This window comes from Oncorhynchus clarkii, chromosome 5, assembly GCF_045791955.1.
Source record: "Oncorhynchus clarkii lewisi isolate Uvic-CL-2024 chromosome 5, UVic_Ocla_1.0, whole genome shotgun sequence".
NCBI classification, from domain to species: domain Eukaryota; kingdom Metazoa; phylum Chordata; class Actinopteri; order Salmoniformes; family Salmonidae; genus Oncorhynchus; species Oncorhynchus clarkii.
Window position 1 is genome coordinate 91132904 of NC_092151.1, and position 15528 is coordinate 91148431.

The 15528-nt window shown below is 46.4% G+C and overlaps 1 protein-coding gene across 2 annotated transcripts in view; it reads left to right on the forward strand.

The window, feature by feature from the left end:
- Positions 1–1779: 1779 nt before the first annotated feature.
- The window catches only part of LOC139409561 (retinoid X receptor, gamma b), an 80215-nt gene continuing 66466 nt past the window's right edge, over positions 1780–15528 (forward strand). The window contains exon 1 of one of the 2 annotated variants that reach the window (XM_071154896.1): positions 1780–1990. In XM_071154896.1, coding sequence (XP_071010997.1) covers positions 1954–1990 — 37 coding nt within the window. In that variant the 5' untranslated portion in view covers positions 1780–1953. The remainder of the gene's footprint in view (positions 1991–15528) is intronic. The other variant, XM_071154895.1, reaches the window with a different exon arrangement.

Genomic DNA, 15528 nt, shown 5'->3' on the forward strand with positions numbered 1-15528 from the left:
AGCTTCAGTAGTTCAGCACCCCACGGCTTCAGTAGTTCAGCACCCCACGGCTTCAGTAGTCCAACACCCCACAGCTTCAGTAGTCCAACACCCCACAGCTTCAGTAGTCCAACACCCCACAGCTTCAGTAGTCCAACACCCCACAGCTTCAGTAGTCCAACACCCCACAGCTTCAGTAGTCCAACACCCCACAGCTTCAGTAATCCAACACCCCACAGCTTCGCCTATCTTTGAGGTAATGTTGACAATAACATTAGGCCTTCTACTCAATCCTGTTGAATATTTGCACAAGCCCCATTCCTTGACTGCCGTACAAATGAAATGCAATTTAAGAGATGTGCTAAAAGGCTATTTCATATGACCTCAGTCTTGGCAACATGAAAGCATGGTATGGTATTGTGCTTGTAAATCTTACTTCTGATTTCCTCCCCTCAATTTCCCTCTCCATGTGGTCCATAAAACCATGTGCAACCCTTTAAAAAGAAAATAGGAATACCTTGAACCACATGCAGCCATTAGGAACACACAAAAGAGAGAACTGACAAATAGCCCTTTTAATGCCTTTCTTTGACTTTAATGAATTTATGTAATCTAATGGAGGTGGTGGGGGTGGGGATGAGGAGGGGTAACAAATGAAAAGCCCTGATCAGTGTACAATGACTGGAGAAAAAAATACCATTCATCTTGGCTAGTATCCTCCGGGGCTCGTTGTTACAAGGCCGCGGGTCGAGGTGCTTGTTCCATTAACAGGGCAGCGAAAGGCTCTCTCTGAGTGGTCAGGGGCCGGCGTTGACAGAGCGTCTGCGCGGCCTGCTCCCCCAGTTCAAGATTGTGAATCCCTCAGCGCGGGTTGACTCCTGAGTAACCTTCTGAGGTACCGCGAACTCACCCTCAAATGACCCCAAACTCTGAAGAAAGATCTAGGGGGATTCCAGGGGGTCACGAGACCCGGACCCGCACTTTTCAATAGGTAGACCGCTGAATGTCGAGGGTGCTTTGGGTTGCCGGAGAGAGAGAAATAATTATATATCACTACACAAACAAAAACATCGCACACAGGCGTTCAGATTACACATAGAATACATTACACACATACGCACACATTGACACATTTTTGTTAATTTGAATCAATCCCATTTAATGGAAATGGGCCTAATCATATTCAAAATTAAGCTAAATGTGTGAACATAATTCAGAAGGTGAAAATATTGTAGGCTATTAAAATCGGTAAGCAGCCTATTCACACAATTCATAACGAGGGACTGACTACACGAAACAATATGCCTCTTGGCCCTACAAAATGTCTTAATGATCTTTGCCAGGTTGCAGTTGTAAATGAGAACTTGTTCTCAACTGGCCTACCTGGATAAATAAAGGTGAAAACAAATCAATAAATCAAAATGTCATTACAGAGTAATTACAAAACATAGCCTAAAGGCAAAGATTAGACAAAAAAATAATATATATATATATATTGTTGAAATTATGAATAGGCTCTATTTGGTAGGCTATAAAACACACAAATTAAATGTAGCCTAAAATAAAATGAGCGTAGAAGTAGAGCGTATAGAAAGGCTTTTGGAAATGTGGAAACATCCACCTGATTTCACTTAGCTTAAAAAACCCACGACTCTGGCTTTTCGAACGCCATATTGGATTTTTTTTCCCCCTCGTTACTTTCTGTTTGCGAAAATGATTTGTGTCACATTTTATACATTCTAGGTTGCAACGTTGTTACGCTGCGAGGCAAGAAGTTTCGTCAGGTTCGTGGGCTTAGATATCTCGATGACTGTTGTCATTGGGAGGAGACCTGCTTTTGCCACCCCCTTGCTGGGCCCCGCGTTGACCTGCCCTTGCACAGTTTTCCCGGTTGGGGAGTGTTATTCGCTGGGATGCTGTTGCTGCCTGTGACGGCGCGGCTACAGAGAACGACACAGCGCTAACTCACACATTATGGACAGAAGGCATAATGACCCATATTTACACCCCAGTAAGTATCTTTCCTTGCTCTGTTTGAAATACGTTTAATCCTCTATAGTCGTTGTATAGTTCTGCTATTTGGAGACGGTCCATGGCGTCTTTTTCTCGGTGTGCCAGCGGGCGAGCTAGATGGAGCAGTCCACGGACTCGGCTGGAGATTTCCCTCTGTAGATATTTATTCAATGTTCATGTTTAGTTCGGCCTGCTGCTTAGCACTCGTCCGGCTGTAGTGCCTCTTGACAATGAGGGGCTGAGGCCAATGTAAAAGTCATGGGATTGCGGTTCTCCTGTTCAGACAAGGTCAGAGGTTGGCAGTTTAATTGCGCTTAAATGTATGTAATTTATGATGGTCGTCCGGTATTTCTTGCTAACTGTTTTTGACATAAACACAATTTATTGGTTTACAATGGTGTTTTCCCTATCGTGGGCGATATGTCTAGGCCTAACGATCGAAAGAGTGGGGCTTTTCTGTCCAGGTCTTCAACAAAACTTTTCCCGAGTGGAAAAAAAACAAATTCTTATGGGGCTCCCTGGTCAATGTGGAGACTGGAGGCTGCCCTATTGGAGTTATGGTTCACACATACATACCACGAACTTATTCAGACAAGAGAAACTGCACAGAAAACAACAAGAAAAAATAAAAAAACATTGAGGAGCCTAGGCAGCAAATAGGCCCATAGCTAATAACGCTGTTATTTCTTATGTATTGGTTGTAGTCTAGTCTGCATCCTACTCATGTAATCATAATGCAAGATGTGTGTAAAAGGCAGCAGTACATGCTGAGGTGAATATTAACATGATGTGATACTTTTTTGTGACGCTTTCAGTCTGTGATTTGTGCAGCAGTTAAGTTGCAAGCCCAGGGCTTCTTTAAGTCCACATAGTGAGTCACACACTACATGCATCATTTATCATGTGATGTTCTCCTTGAATGAAACATTCATTGCCAAGCCACTGCAATAGAGCATGATGTTATTATCATCAACAGTGCTTTGTGACAATGTCGGGAGATCTCGAGTGGTGCAGTGGTCTAAGGCACTGCATCACAACAGACCCTAGTTTCGATTCCAGGCAGTATCACAATCGGCTGTGATTGGGAGTCCCATAGGGAAGCGCACAATTGACCCAGCGTCGTCCGGATTAGGGGTTGGCCCGGGGTAGGCCGTCATTGTAAATAAACATTTGTTCTTAACTGGCTTCGTCTAGTTAAATAAAGGTTCAATTAAAATAAAATACATCTAAAACCACATTAAAGGGATTGGAGTCTCTTGAAGTAATTTATCTTTGGGATGTTGTTGCCTGACTAGATATTTCAGCAGCTTGTATGTGGGTGAAACTGCCATCGCTGTGAATGGTTGTGCCTCCTGGTAATGGGAGACTGTTGTGAAGCGGTGAGCAAACATGACAGAATATTCCTAAACGGACCATTTGTATCCTCCTCAGACTAGAATCTCACTCAGTTCACTTCTGTTGTGTCTTGTTGAAATTGTTATACCCTACAGTGTACTGTAATAACAAGTTCATAGGTCTAATAAGGTGTTATTTTATTCATGTTCCATAACAGACATAAGAGTTATGATATGAAACATTCAATTCTATCTTTTTTTTAATGGTTTATTATTTCGTGCTAAACATAAACTGTTGTAGTGACACCGAGTTCTGTGAAGGCTGTAAAACAGGCCATTCAAGTACAGTAATTCAATTGACACACTGTTCAGGACAACCTAATGTACAGGAAAGCATATTTATTAGCTATAATATAGTGTCGTTTCATAGCCATGGACGATCACATTGACAAAATAATAAAACTGTCCCTCGGAATTTGTAACATGTAATAGAGAATCTGTGCATCGAGCCGACAGTAGAGATCCTACAGGACGTTATCAATAAAACTTCACAATACGGAGCGTTCGATTTGGAAAGGAGACCCCCAGCTCTAATAAACCCATTGACAACTTCAAGCCGTTTTCAAGGGATTGTTAAATAAATGTTCTAACTATTTGGTTTTAATATCATCACCTCTTGAAGAGCCTCGTCAGAACTACTAACACATTTTCAGATCATTCCACGTTTATCTCTATCATCGGAGTTATACAGGAAGTAACTGCATGCTTTTCATGATCAGTAAACATCAATTGATCATGTAGTTTCAGATATGTGAGGGTAGCCTATCAATTTGGCATGTAGCTAGTAGGCTTGAGCGGTATCCAGATTGTCCTACTTTCATACCGACCTTGTGCCATACCCTGGATATTCTGTAATACCGGCACTGAACACAAGGGTCGCTGTTTTCAAACCCCACTGATACTCTGTAATCCGAAGGTGCCAATGCTTTGCATGGAAAAATCTGAAATTTGTAGTTCTGACTATGCTCTTCAAGAAAATAGTTGTATAGCGGTTTGGAAATAAACTCTTAAAATATAGTTTATAAGGCTTTTATACCAATTTTCTGTATACCGGTAAATAGCCTCTAAAATATATGTAAACAGACCATAAATGTCTAAATGATTTTTCTTGGAAAGCTGTGAATGCTGTTATATGATACAATATCAGTACTTGTTGCATTCACAACTTGTCTGAGTCCTGTCAACAACTGATTTCAGCCAGTGTCTGGCTGTGGATTGACTGCATTGGTTGAACGGAAGGTTGGCATATCGGCAGTTAATTAAAAACCTGTATAGAATAATTCCTCTAAAGATGGCTAGCTAGCAAACATACAATACAGGAACATTCTTCAAGTTCATTATTTTACACTATCTTACACAGCAATGGCAAATCATGGTTGACCAATTCCCTGACCAAAATAGCTGACCTTTATCACATCATAAGAAGATTCATGTCCATTCTAGCATTCCAATTCCTAATTCTATGAATCAAATCAGGGAGAGGTCGGACTCAGCAGCACATCATAGTTTAATAAAGTTTGGAGAACTTCTGTGGATTATGCCAAGTTATACATGTTCTTGCTTTTTGGCATTTCTGTGGTTTCCCGTCAGTCTGGGGGTTCACTCTGCTGCTGCTGTTCAGGGAAACGATATGCACATAACTCACAGATCTGTGGAAGTCCTGGAGATAAAGACAGTCAACGGAGATAGGGTGGAAAATAAGTATTGGAATGGGAAAGAAAGAGACAGAGAGAAGAGGGAGAAAAGAGAGTGAGAAAGAGAGAGAGAAGCGAGAGAGAAGAGAGAGAGAGAAGAGAGAGTGAGAAAGAGAGAGTGAAGCGAGAGAGAAGAGAGAGTGAGAAAGAGAGAGGGAAGCGAGAGAAGAGAGAGTGAGAAAGAGAGAGGGAAGCTAGAGAGAAGAGAGAGGGAAGCAAGAGAGAAGAGAGAGAGAAGAGAGAGTGAGAAAGAGAGAGGGAAGCGAGAGAGAAGAGAGAAGAGAGAGTGAGAAAGAGAGAGGGAAGCGAGAGTGAAGAGAGAGAGAAAAGGAGAGAGGGAAGAAAGAGAGAGAGAGAGAAGAGAGTGAGAAAGAGAGAGGAGAGAGAGGGGTCCCACCAGGACTGGTTAACAGTAGCACTCTGAACTCTTGTTTAACTGCTGCCAAGGGTCAATGATCCTCCAGTTTTCTGTTTGAGTAACCAAATCAAATCAAATTGTATTTGTCACATGCGCCGAATACAACAATACCTTGCAATGAAATAACAATTGCGTAGAAGGGGGGGGGGGGGACAATACAGATAGCCTGGGTAGCCATTTGATTTGCTGTTCAGGAGTCTTATGGCTTGGGGGTAGAAGCTCTTTAGAAGCCTCGTGGACCTAGGCTTGGTGCTTCGCTTGCCGTGCGGTAGCATAATAGAGAACAGTCTATGACTGGGGTGGCTGGAATCTTTGACCATTTTTAGGGCCTTCCTCTGACACCGCCTGGTATAGAGGTGCTGGATGGCTGGAAGCTTGGCCCTGGGGATGCACTGGGCCGTACGCACTACCCTCTGTAGTGCCATGCGGTCGGAGGCCGAGCAGTTGCCATACCAGGCAGTTATGCAACCCGTCACAATGTTCTCGATGGTGCAGCTGAAAACTCTTTTGAGGATCTGAGGACCCATGCCAAATCTTTTCAGTCTCCTGAGGGGGAATAGGCTTTGTCGTGCCTTCTTCACGACTGTCTTGGTGTGCTTTGAACATGTCAGTATGTTGGTGATGTGGATGGAACTTGAAGCTCTCAATCTGCTTCACTACAGGCCTGTCGATGAGATTGAGGGTGTGCTCGGTTCTCTTTTTTCTATAGTCCACAATCATCTCCTTTGTCTTGATCACGTTGAGGGAGAGGTTGTCCTGGCACCGCATGGTCAGGTCTCTGACCTCCTCCCTATAGGCTGTCTCATCGTTGTCGGTGATCAGTGTTGACTGTTGTGTCATCTTCAAATTTAATGATGGTGTTGGAGTCGTGCCTGGCCGTGCAGTCATGAGTGAACAGGGAGTACAGGAGGGGACTGAGCACGCACCCCTGAGGGGCCCCTGTGTTGAGGATCAGCGTGGCGGATGTGTTTTTACCTAGCTCACCACCTGGGGGCGGCCCGTCACGAAGTCCAGGATCCAGTTGCAGAGGGAGGTGTTTAGTCCCAGGGCCTTAGCTTAGTGATGAGCTTTGTGGGCACTATGGTGTTGAATGCTTAGCTGTAGTCAATGAATAGCGTTCTCATATAGGTGTTCTTTTGTCCAGGTGGGAAAGGGCAGTGTGGAGTGCAATAGAGATTGCATCATCTGTGGATTTGTTGGTGCGGTATGCAAATTGGAGTGGGTCTAGGGTTTCTGGGATAATGGTGTTGTGAGCCATGACCAGCCTTTCAAAGCATTTCATTTTTTCATTGCATTGTTCTTGGGCACAGGGACTTTGGTGGTCTTCTTGAAACATGTTGGTATTACAGATTCAGATAGGGAGTGGTTGAAATTGTCATTTAAGACACTCGCCACTTTGTCAGCACATGCTCGGAGAACATATCCTGGTAATCCGGCCTTGTCAATGTTGACTTGTTTAAAGAAAGGTCTTACTCACATCGGCTGTGGAGAGCGTGTAATCACACAGTTGTCCGGAACAGCTGATGCTCTCATGCATGTTTCAGTGTTACTTGCCTCAAAGCGAGCATAGAAGTTATTTAGCTCGTCTGGTAGGCTGTGCTTCCGTTTGTAGTCTGTAATAGTTTACAAGCCTTGCCACATCCGACGAGCGTCAGAGCCGGTATTGTACGATTCGATCTTAGTCCTGTATTGATGCTTTGCCTGTTTGATGGTTCGTCTGAGGGCATAGCGGGATTTCTTTGAAGCTTCCGGTTTAGAGTCCCTCTCCTTGAAACCAGCGGCTCTACCCTTTAGCTCAGTGCAAATGTTGCCTGTAATCCATGGCTTCTGGTTGGGGTATGTACGTACAGTCACAGTGGGGACAACGTTAACTTATTGATAAAGCCAGTGACTGATGTGATGTACTCCTCAATGCCATCGGAGGAATATTCCAGTCTGTGCTAGCGAAACAGTCCTGTAGTTTAGCATCTGCTTCATCTGGCCACTTTTTTATAGACCGAGTCACTGGTGATCACTGCCTTAATTTTTCCTTGTAAGCAGGAATCAGGAGGATATAATTATGGTCAGATTTGTCAAATGGAGGGCGAGGGAGAGGTTTGTATGCTTCTCTGTGTGTGAAGTAAAGGTGGTCCAGAGTTTTTTTCCCTTCTGGTTGCACATTTAACATGCTGATAGAAATGAGGTAAAACTGATTTAAGTTTCCCTGCATTAAAGTCCCCGGCCACTAGGAGTGCCGCCTCTGGATGAGCGTTTTCCTGTTTGCATATGGCCTTATACAGCTGGTTGAGTGCGGTCTTAGTGCCAGCATCTGTCAGTGGTGGTAAATAGACAGCTACGAAAAATACAGATGAAAATTCTCTAGGAGGATAGTGTGGTCTAAAACTTATCATGAGGTACTCTACCTCAGGCGAGAAAAGCCTCGAGACTTCCTTAGATATCGTGCACCAGCTGTTGTTTACATATATGCATAGGCCACCGCCCCGTGTCTTACCAGAGGCTGCTGTTTTGTCCTGCCGATAGAGTGTATAACCCACCAGCTGTATGTTCTTAATGTCATTGTTCAGCCACGACTTGGTGAAACATAAGAAATTACAGTTTTTAATGTCCCGTTGGTAGGATATACGTGCTTTCAGTTCGTCCCATTTATTTTCCAGCGATTAAATGTTAGCTAGCAGGACAGAAGGCAAAGACAGATTAGCAATTTGTCGCCTGATGCTCACGAGGCACCCCAATATTTTTCAGCAAAATCTCTGTTTCCTTCTCCAGCGAATTACGGGGATCGGTAATGGTTCGGTGTCTGTAGTATATCCCTCCCCTCTGACTCATTGAAGAAAAACTCTTCTTCTAATCTTAGATGAATAATCGCAGTTTTGATGTCCAGAAGCTCTTTTCATTAGCAGCAACATTATGTACAAAACAAGTTACGAACAACGCGAAAAAACTAACAAAATAGCTTGGCTGGTTAAGAGCCAATAAGACGTTAGCCTTCCCCTCCGACGTCATCATGGATACCCACTCTACATGTACACACTCTCTCACTCACTCACTCACTCACTCACTCACTCACTCACACACACTCCAATAGGCTTTTACCAGGCTCACATCTATTGTGTGCCGTCTGCTAATACATATGACAGTTTTGAACTGCAGTTGGTATGAAATGGCAAAATCCTTGTGCAAATATGGCTTGGTCGACACACCCACACCTGTATGGCTTGGTATTACCGGGGGGGGGAGTCAATAGAGGGAGAGTCAACTTGTGAGTTTGTTGTTCACAGGCTGGTTTGGTTTCATATTTAAATAGGCCCTCGCATTCATATGCTTCGTCACATGCCCATTTTGGCACATTGTCTTTTCTGCTATACAGTGCTTGGATGTCTTGACACTTTTTAAATTTAGTTCATGTATTTCCACTTTTACTAGAGCCAGGACGATACCAGTATCGCGATACTCCTTACTATTGTGTCAAGGAAACAAAACATGAAGCAGATTTAACTTCTTTAGGAAAACAGCCCTTGTGTTGGAAACAATCATCATTATGTTGTCATCCAGTCACATTTATTTATTTTCCAAACTACAACAATATGTTACATACTAGAGGTCGATTTACTTAGGGCCGATTTCAAGTTTTCATAACAACCGGAAATCTGTATTTTTGGGCGCCAATTTACCAATTTTTATATATACTATATATATATATATATATATATATATATATATATATATGGACATCAGAACTGCGATATATATATATTTTTTTTATACCTTTATTTAACTAGGCAAGTCAGTTAAAGAACACATTCTTATTTTCAATGACGGCCTAGGAACGGTGGGTTAACTGCCCTGTTCAGGGGCAGAACGGTAGATTTTCACCTTGTCAGCTCGGGGATCCAATCTTGCAACCTTACAGTTAATAACGACCTGCCTCTCTCTCGTTGCACTCCACAAGGAGACTGCCGGTTACACAAATGCAGTAAGCCAAGGTAAGTTGCTAGCTAGCATTAAACTTATCTTATAATAAACAATCAATCATAATCACTAGTTAACTACACATGGTTGATTATATTACTAGATATTATCTAGCGTGTCCTGCGTTACATATAATCTGACTGAGCATACAAGCATACAAGTATCTAAGTATCTGACTGAGCGGTGGTAGGCAGAAGCAGGCTCGTAAACATTCATTCAAACAGCACTTTTGTGCGTTTTGCCAGCAGCTCTTCGTTGTGCGTCAAGCATTGCACTGTTTATGACTTCAAGCCTATCAACTCCCGAGATGAGGCTGGTGTAACCAAAGTGAAATGGCTTGTTCCCCTTCCCCATGGGTAACGCCGCTTCGATGGTGGCTGTTGTCGTTGTGTTGCTGGTTCGAGCCCAGGGCGGAGCGAGGAGAGGGACAGAAGCTATACTGTTACACTGGCAATACTAAAGTGCCTGTAAGAACATCCAATAGTCAAAGGTTAATGAAATACAAATGGTATAGAGGGAAATAGTCCTATAATTCCTATAATAACTACAACCTAAAACTTCTTACGTGGGAATATTGAAGTCTCATGTTAAAAGGAACCACCAGTTTTCATATGTTCTCATGTTCTGAGCAATAAACTGAAACGTTAGCTTTCTTACATAGCACATATTGCACTTTTACTTTCTTCTCCAAAACTTTGTTTTTGCATTATTTAAACCAAATTGAACATGTTTCATTATTTACTTGAGGCTAAATTGATTTTATTTATGTACTATATTAAGTTAAAATAAGTGTTCATTCAGTATTTTTGTAATTGTCATTATTACAAATAAATAAATAAAAATCGGCCGATTAATCGGTATCAGCTTTTTGGTCCTCCAATCGTCGGTATCGGTATCGGCGTTGAAAGATCATAATCGGACGACCTCTATCACATACAGCAGGTTTTAAAGGACCAAAGAGTTGTCTGCTTCATGTTTTCTTTTTTTGCCATGGAATACAACATCGCATCATCACCTGCTATCATCACCTGCTATCATCACCTGCTATCATCACCTGCTATCATCACCTGCTATAATCACAGCCCTGCTGACTGGTGTTATCATCACCTGCTATCATCACCTGCTATCATCACCTGCTATTATCACCTGCTACCATCACAGCCCTGCTGACTGGTGTTATCCTCACCTGCTATCATCACCTGCTATCATCACCTGCTATTATCACCTGCTACCATCACAGCCCTGCTGACTGGTGTTATCCTCACCTGTTATCATCACCTGCTATCATCACCTGCTATCATCACCTGCTACCATCACCTGCTACCATCACAGCCCTGCTGACTGGTGTTATCCTCACCTGCTATCATCACCTGCTATCATCACCTGCTATCATCACCTGCTATCATCACCTGCTACCATGACAGCCCTGCTGACTGGTGTTATCCTCACCTGCTATCATCACCTGCTATCATCACAGCCCTGCTGACTGGTGTTATCCTCACCTGCTATCATCACCTGCTATCATCACCTGCTATCATCACAGCCCTGCTGACTGGTGTTATCCTCACCTGCTATCATCACAGCCCTGCTGACTGGTGTTATCCTCACCTGCTATCATCACAGCCCTGCTGACTGGTGTTATCCTCACCTGCTATCATCACAGCCCTGCTGACTGGTGTTATCCTCACCTGCTATCATCACAGCCCTGCTGACTGGTGTTATCCTCACCTGCTACCATCACAGCCCTGCTGACTGGTGTTATCCTCACCTGCTATCATCACAGCCCTACTGACTGGTGTTATCATCACCTGCTATCATCACAGCCCTGCTGACTGGTGTTATCCTCACCTGCTATCATCACAGCCCTGCTGACTGGTGTTATCCTCACCTGCTACCATCACAGCCCTGCTGACTGGTGTTATCCTCACCTGCTATCATCACAGCCCTGCTGACTGGTGTTATCCTCACCTGCTATCATCACCTGCTACCATCACAGCCCTGCTGACTGGTGTTATCCTCACCTGCTATCATCACCTGCTATCATCACCTGCTACCATCACAGCCCTGCTGACTGGTGTTATCCTCACCTGCTATCATCACAGCCCTGCTGACTGGTGTTATCCTCACCTGCTACCATCACAGCCCTGCTGACTGGTGTTATCCTCACCTGCTATCATCACAGCCCTGCTGACTGGTGTTATCCTCACCTGCTATCATCACCTGCTATCATCACCTGCTACCATCACAGCCCTGCTGACTGGTGATATCCTCACCTGCTATCATCACCTGCTATCATCACCTGCTACCATCACAGCCCTGCTGACTGGTGTTATCCTCACCTGCTATCATCACAGCCCTGCTGACTGGTGTTATCCTCACCTGCTACCATCACAGCCCTGCTGACTGGTGTTATCCTCACCTTCTATCATCACAGCCCTGCTGACTGGTGTTATCCTCACCTGCTATCATCACCTGCTACCATCACAGCCCTGCTGACTGGTGTTATCCTCACCTGCTATCATCACAGCCCTACTGACTGGTGTTATCATCACCTGCTATCATCACCTGCTATCATCACCTGCTACCATCACAGCCCTGCTGACTGGTGTTATCCTCACCTGCTATCATCACCTGCTATCATCACTTGCTACCATCACAGCCCTGCTGACTGGTGTTATCCTCACCTGCTATCATCACCTGCTATCATCACCTGCTACCATCACAGCCCTGCTGACTGGTGTTATCCTCACCTGCTATCATCACAGCCCTACTGACTGGTGTTATCATCACCTACTATCATCACAGCCCTACTAACTGGTGTTATCCTCACCTGCTATCATCACAGCCCTGCTGACTGGTGTTATCCTCACCTGCTATCATCACCTGCTATCCTCACCTGCTACCATCACAGCCCTACTGACTGGTGTTATCATCACCTGCTATCATCACAGCCCTACTAACTGGTGTTATCATCACCTGCTATCATCACAGCCCTACTGACTGGTGTTATCACCTGCTATCATCACCTGCTGGGAAAACACCATTCTAAACAGAGCACCTGGGAAAACACCATTCTAAACAGAGCACCTGGGAAAACACCATTCTAAACAGAGCACCTGGGAAAACACCATTCTAAACAGAGCACCTGGGAAAACACCATTCTAAACAGTACACCTGGGAAAACACCATTCTAAACAGAGCACCTGGGAAAACACCATTCTAAACAGAGCACCTGGGAAAACACCATTCAAAACAGTACACCTGGGAAAACACCATTCTAAACAGTACACCTGGGAAAACACCATTCTAAACAGTACACCTGGGAAAACACCATTCTGTAACGGTTTTCTTTGGGTGAAGTAGAGTCGGACCAAAACGCAGCGTGGCTATTGTGATACATGTTTAATGAAACAAAGAAAACACAAATCAAATACAAAACAATAAACGTAACACGAAAACCGAAACAGCCTAAAACTGGTGCAAAGTAGCACAGAGACAGGAACAAGGACACTAAGGACAATCACCCACGAAACACTCAAAGAATATGGCTGCCTAACTATGGTTCCCAATCAGAGACAACGATAAACACCTGCCTCTGATTGAGAACCACTTCAGACAGCCAGACAGGCTGTATAGACAGACAGGTGTATAGACTTAACTAGAACACCCCACTAAGCTACAATCCCAATACCAACACACCACCTACAAAAACCCATGCCACACCCTGGCCTGACCAAATAAATGAAGATAAACACAAAATACTTTGACCAGGGCGTGACAGAACCCCCCCCCCCCTAAGGTGCGGACTCCCGGACGCACATCAAAACAATAGGGAGGGTCCGGGTGGGCGTCTGTCCATGGTGGCAGCTCTGGCGCGGGACGTGGACCCCACTCTATCAATGTCTTAGTCCCTCCTCCTCGCGTCCTAGGATAGTCCACCCTCGCCGCCGACCATGGCCTAGTAGTCCTCACCCAGAATCCCACTGGACTGAGGGGCAGCTCGGGACTGAGGGGCAGCTCGGGACTGAGGCAGCTCGGGACTGAGGGGTAGCTCGGGACTGAGGGGTAGCTCGGGACTGAGGGGTAGCTCGGGACTGAGGGGAAGCTCGGGACTGAGGGGAAGCTCGGGACTGAGGGGAAGCTCAGCACTGAGAGGAAGCCCAGCACTGAGAGGAAGCTCAGCACTGAGAGGAAGCTCAGGCAGGTAGTTGGATCCGGCAGATCCTGGCTGGCTGGTGGTTCTGGCAGATCCTGGCTGACTGGCGGATCTGGAAGAGTCTGGTTGACTGGCAGATCTGGAAGAGTCTGGCTGACTGGCAGATCTGGAAGAGTCTGGCTGACTGGCAGATCTGGAAGAGTCTGGCTGACTGGCAGATCTGGAAGAGTCTGGCTGACTGGCAGATCTGGAAGAGTCTGGCTGACTGGCGGCTCTGGCTGCTCCATGCTGACTGGCGGCTCTGGCTGCTCCATGCTGACTGGCGGCTCTGGCTGCTCCATGCTGACTGGCGGCTCTGGCTGCTCCATGCTGACTGGCGGCTCTGGCTGCTCCATGCTGACTGGCAGCTCTGGCTGCTCCATGCTGACTGGCTGCTCTGGCTGCTCCATGCTGACTGGCTGCTCCATGCTGACTGGCGGCTCTGGCTGCTCCATGCTGACTGGCGGCTCTGGCTGCTCCATGCTGACTGGCGGCTCTGGCTGCTCCATGCTGACTGGCGGATCTGGCTGCTCCATGCTGACTGGCGGCTCTGGCTGCTCCCTACAGACTGGCAGCTCTGGCGGCTCCTTGCAGACTGACAGCTCTGGCGGCCCCTTGCAGACTGGCAGCTCTGGTGGCATCCTGCAGACTGGCAGCTCTGGTGGCTCCTTGCAGACTGGCAGCTCCTTGCAGACTGGCAGCTCCTTGCAGACTGGCAGCTCTTTGCAGACTGGAGACTCCGGCAGCGCTGTAGAGACGGAAGGCTCTGGCAGCGCTAAACAGGCGGGAGACTCCGGCAGCGCTGTAGAGGCGGAAGGCTCTGGCAGCGCTAGATAGGCGGGAGACTCCGGCAGCGCTGGAGAGGAGGAAGGCTCTGACAGCGCTGGACATGCGAGGCGCACTGTAGGCCTGATGCGTGGTGCTGGCACTGGTGGTACTGGGCCGAGAACACGCACAGGAAGTCTGGTGCGGGGAGCTGCCACCGGAGGGCTGGTGCGTGGAGGTGGTACTGGGTAGACCGGACCGTACAGGCGCACTGGAGCTCTTGAGCACCGAGCCTGCCCAACCTTACCTGGTTGAATGCTCTCGGTCGCCCTGCCAGTGCGGCAAGGTGGAATAGCCCGCACTGGGCTATGCAGGCGAACCGGAGACACCGAGCGCAAGGCTGGTGCCATGTAAGCCGGCCCAAGGAGACGCACTGGAGACCAGATGCGTAGAGCCGGCTTCATGGCACTTGGCTCAATGCTCACTCTAGCCCGGCCGATACGCGGAGCTGGAATGTACCGGGCTATGCACCCGCACTGGAGACACATAGCATAACACGGTGCCTGCCCGGTCTCTCTAGCCCCCCGGTAAGCACAGGGAGTTTGCGCAGGTCTCCTACCTGGCGTAGCCATACTCCCTGTGAGCCCCCCCCCCAAGAAATGTTTGGGGCTGACTCCCGGGCTTCCTTGCCAACTGTGTTCCCTCGTATCGCCGACTCCTCTCTCCGGCTGCCTCTGCTCTCCTAAGTGCCTCCACCTGTTCCCATGGGAGGCGATCTCTTCCAGCCAGTATCTCCTTCCAAGTGTAACAGCCCTTGCCATCCAAAACGTCCTCCCATGTCCATTCCTCTTTACGCTGCTCCTGCTGCCTTTCACCACGCCGCTTGGTCCTGTTGGGGTGGGTGATTCTGTAACGGTTTTCTTTGGGTGAAGTAGAGTCGGACCAAAACGCAGCGTGGCTATTGTGATACATGTTTAATGAAACAAAGAAAACACGAATCAAATACAAAACAATAAACGTAACACGAAACCCGAAACAGCCTAAAACTGGTACAAAGTAGCACAGAGACAGGAACAAGGACACTAAGGACAATCACCCACG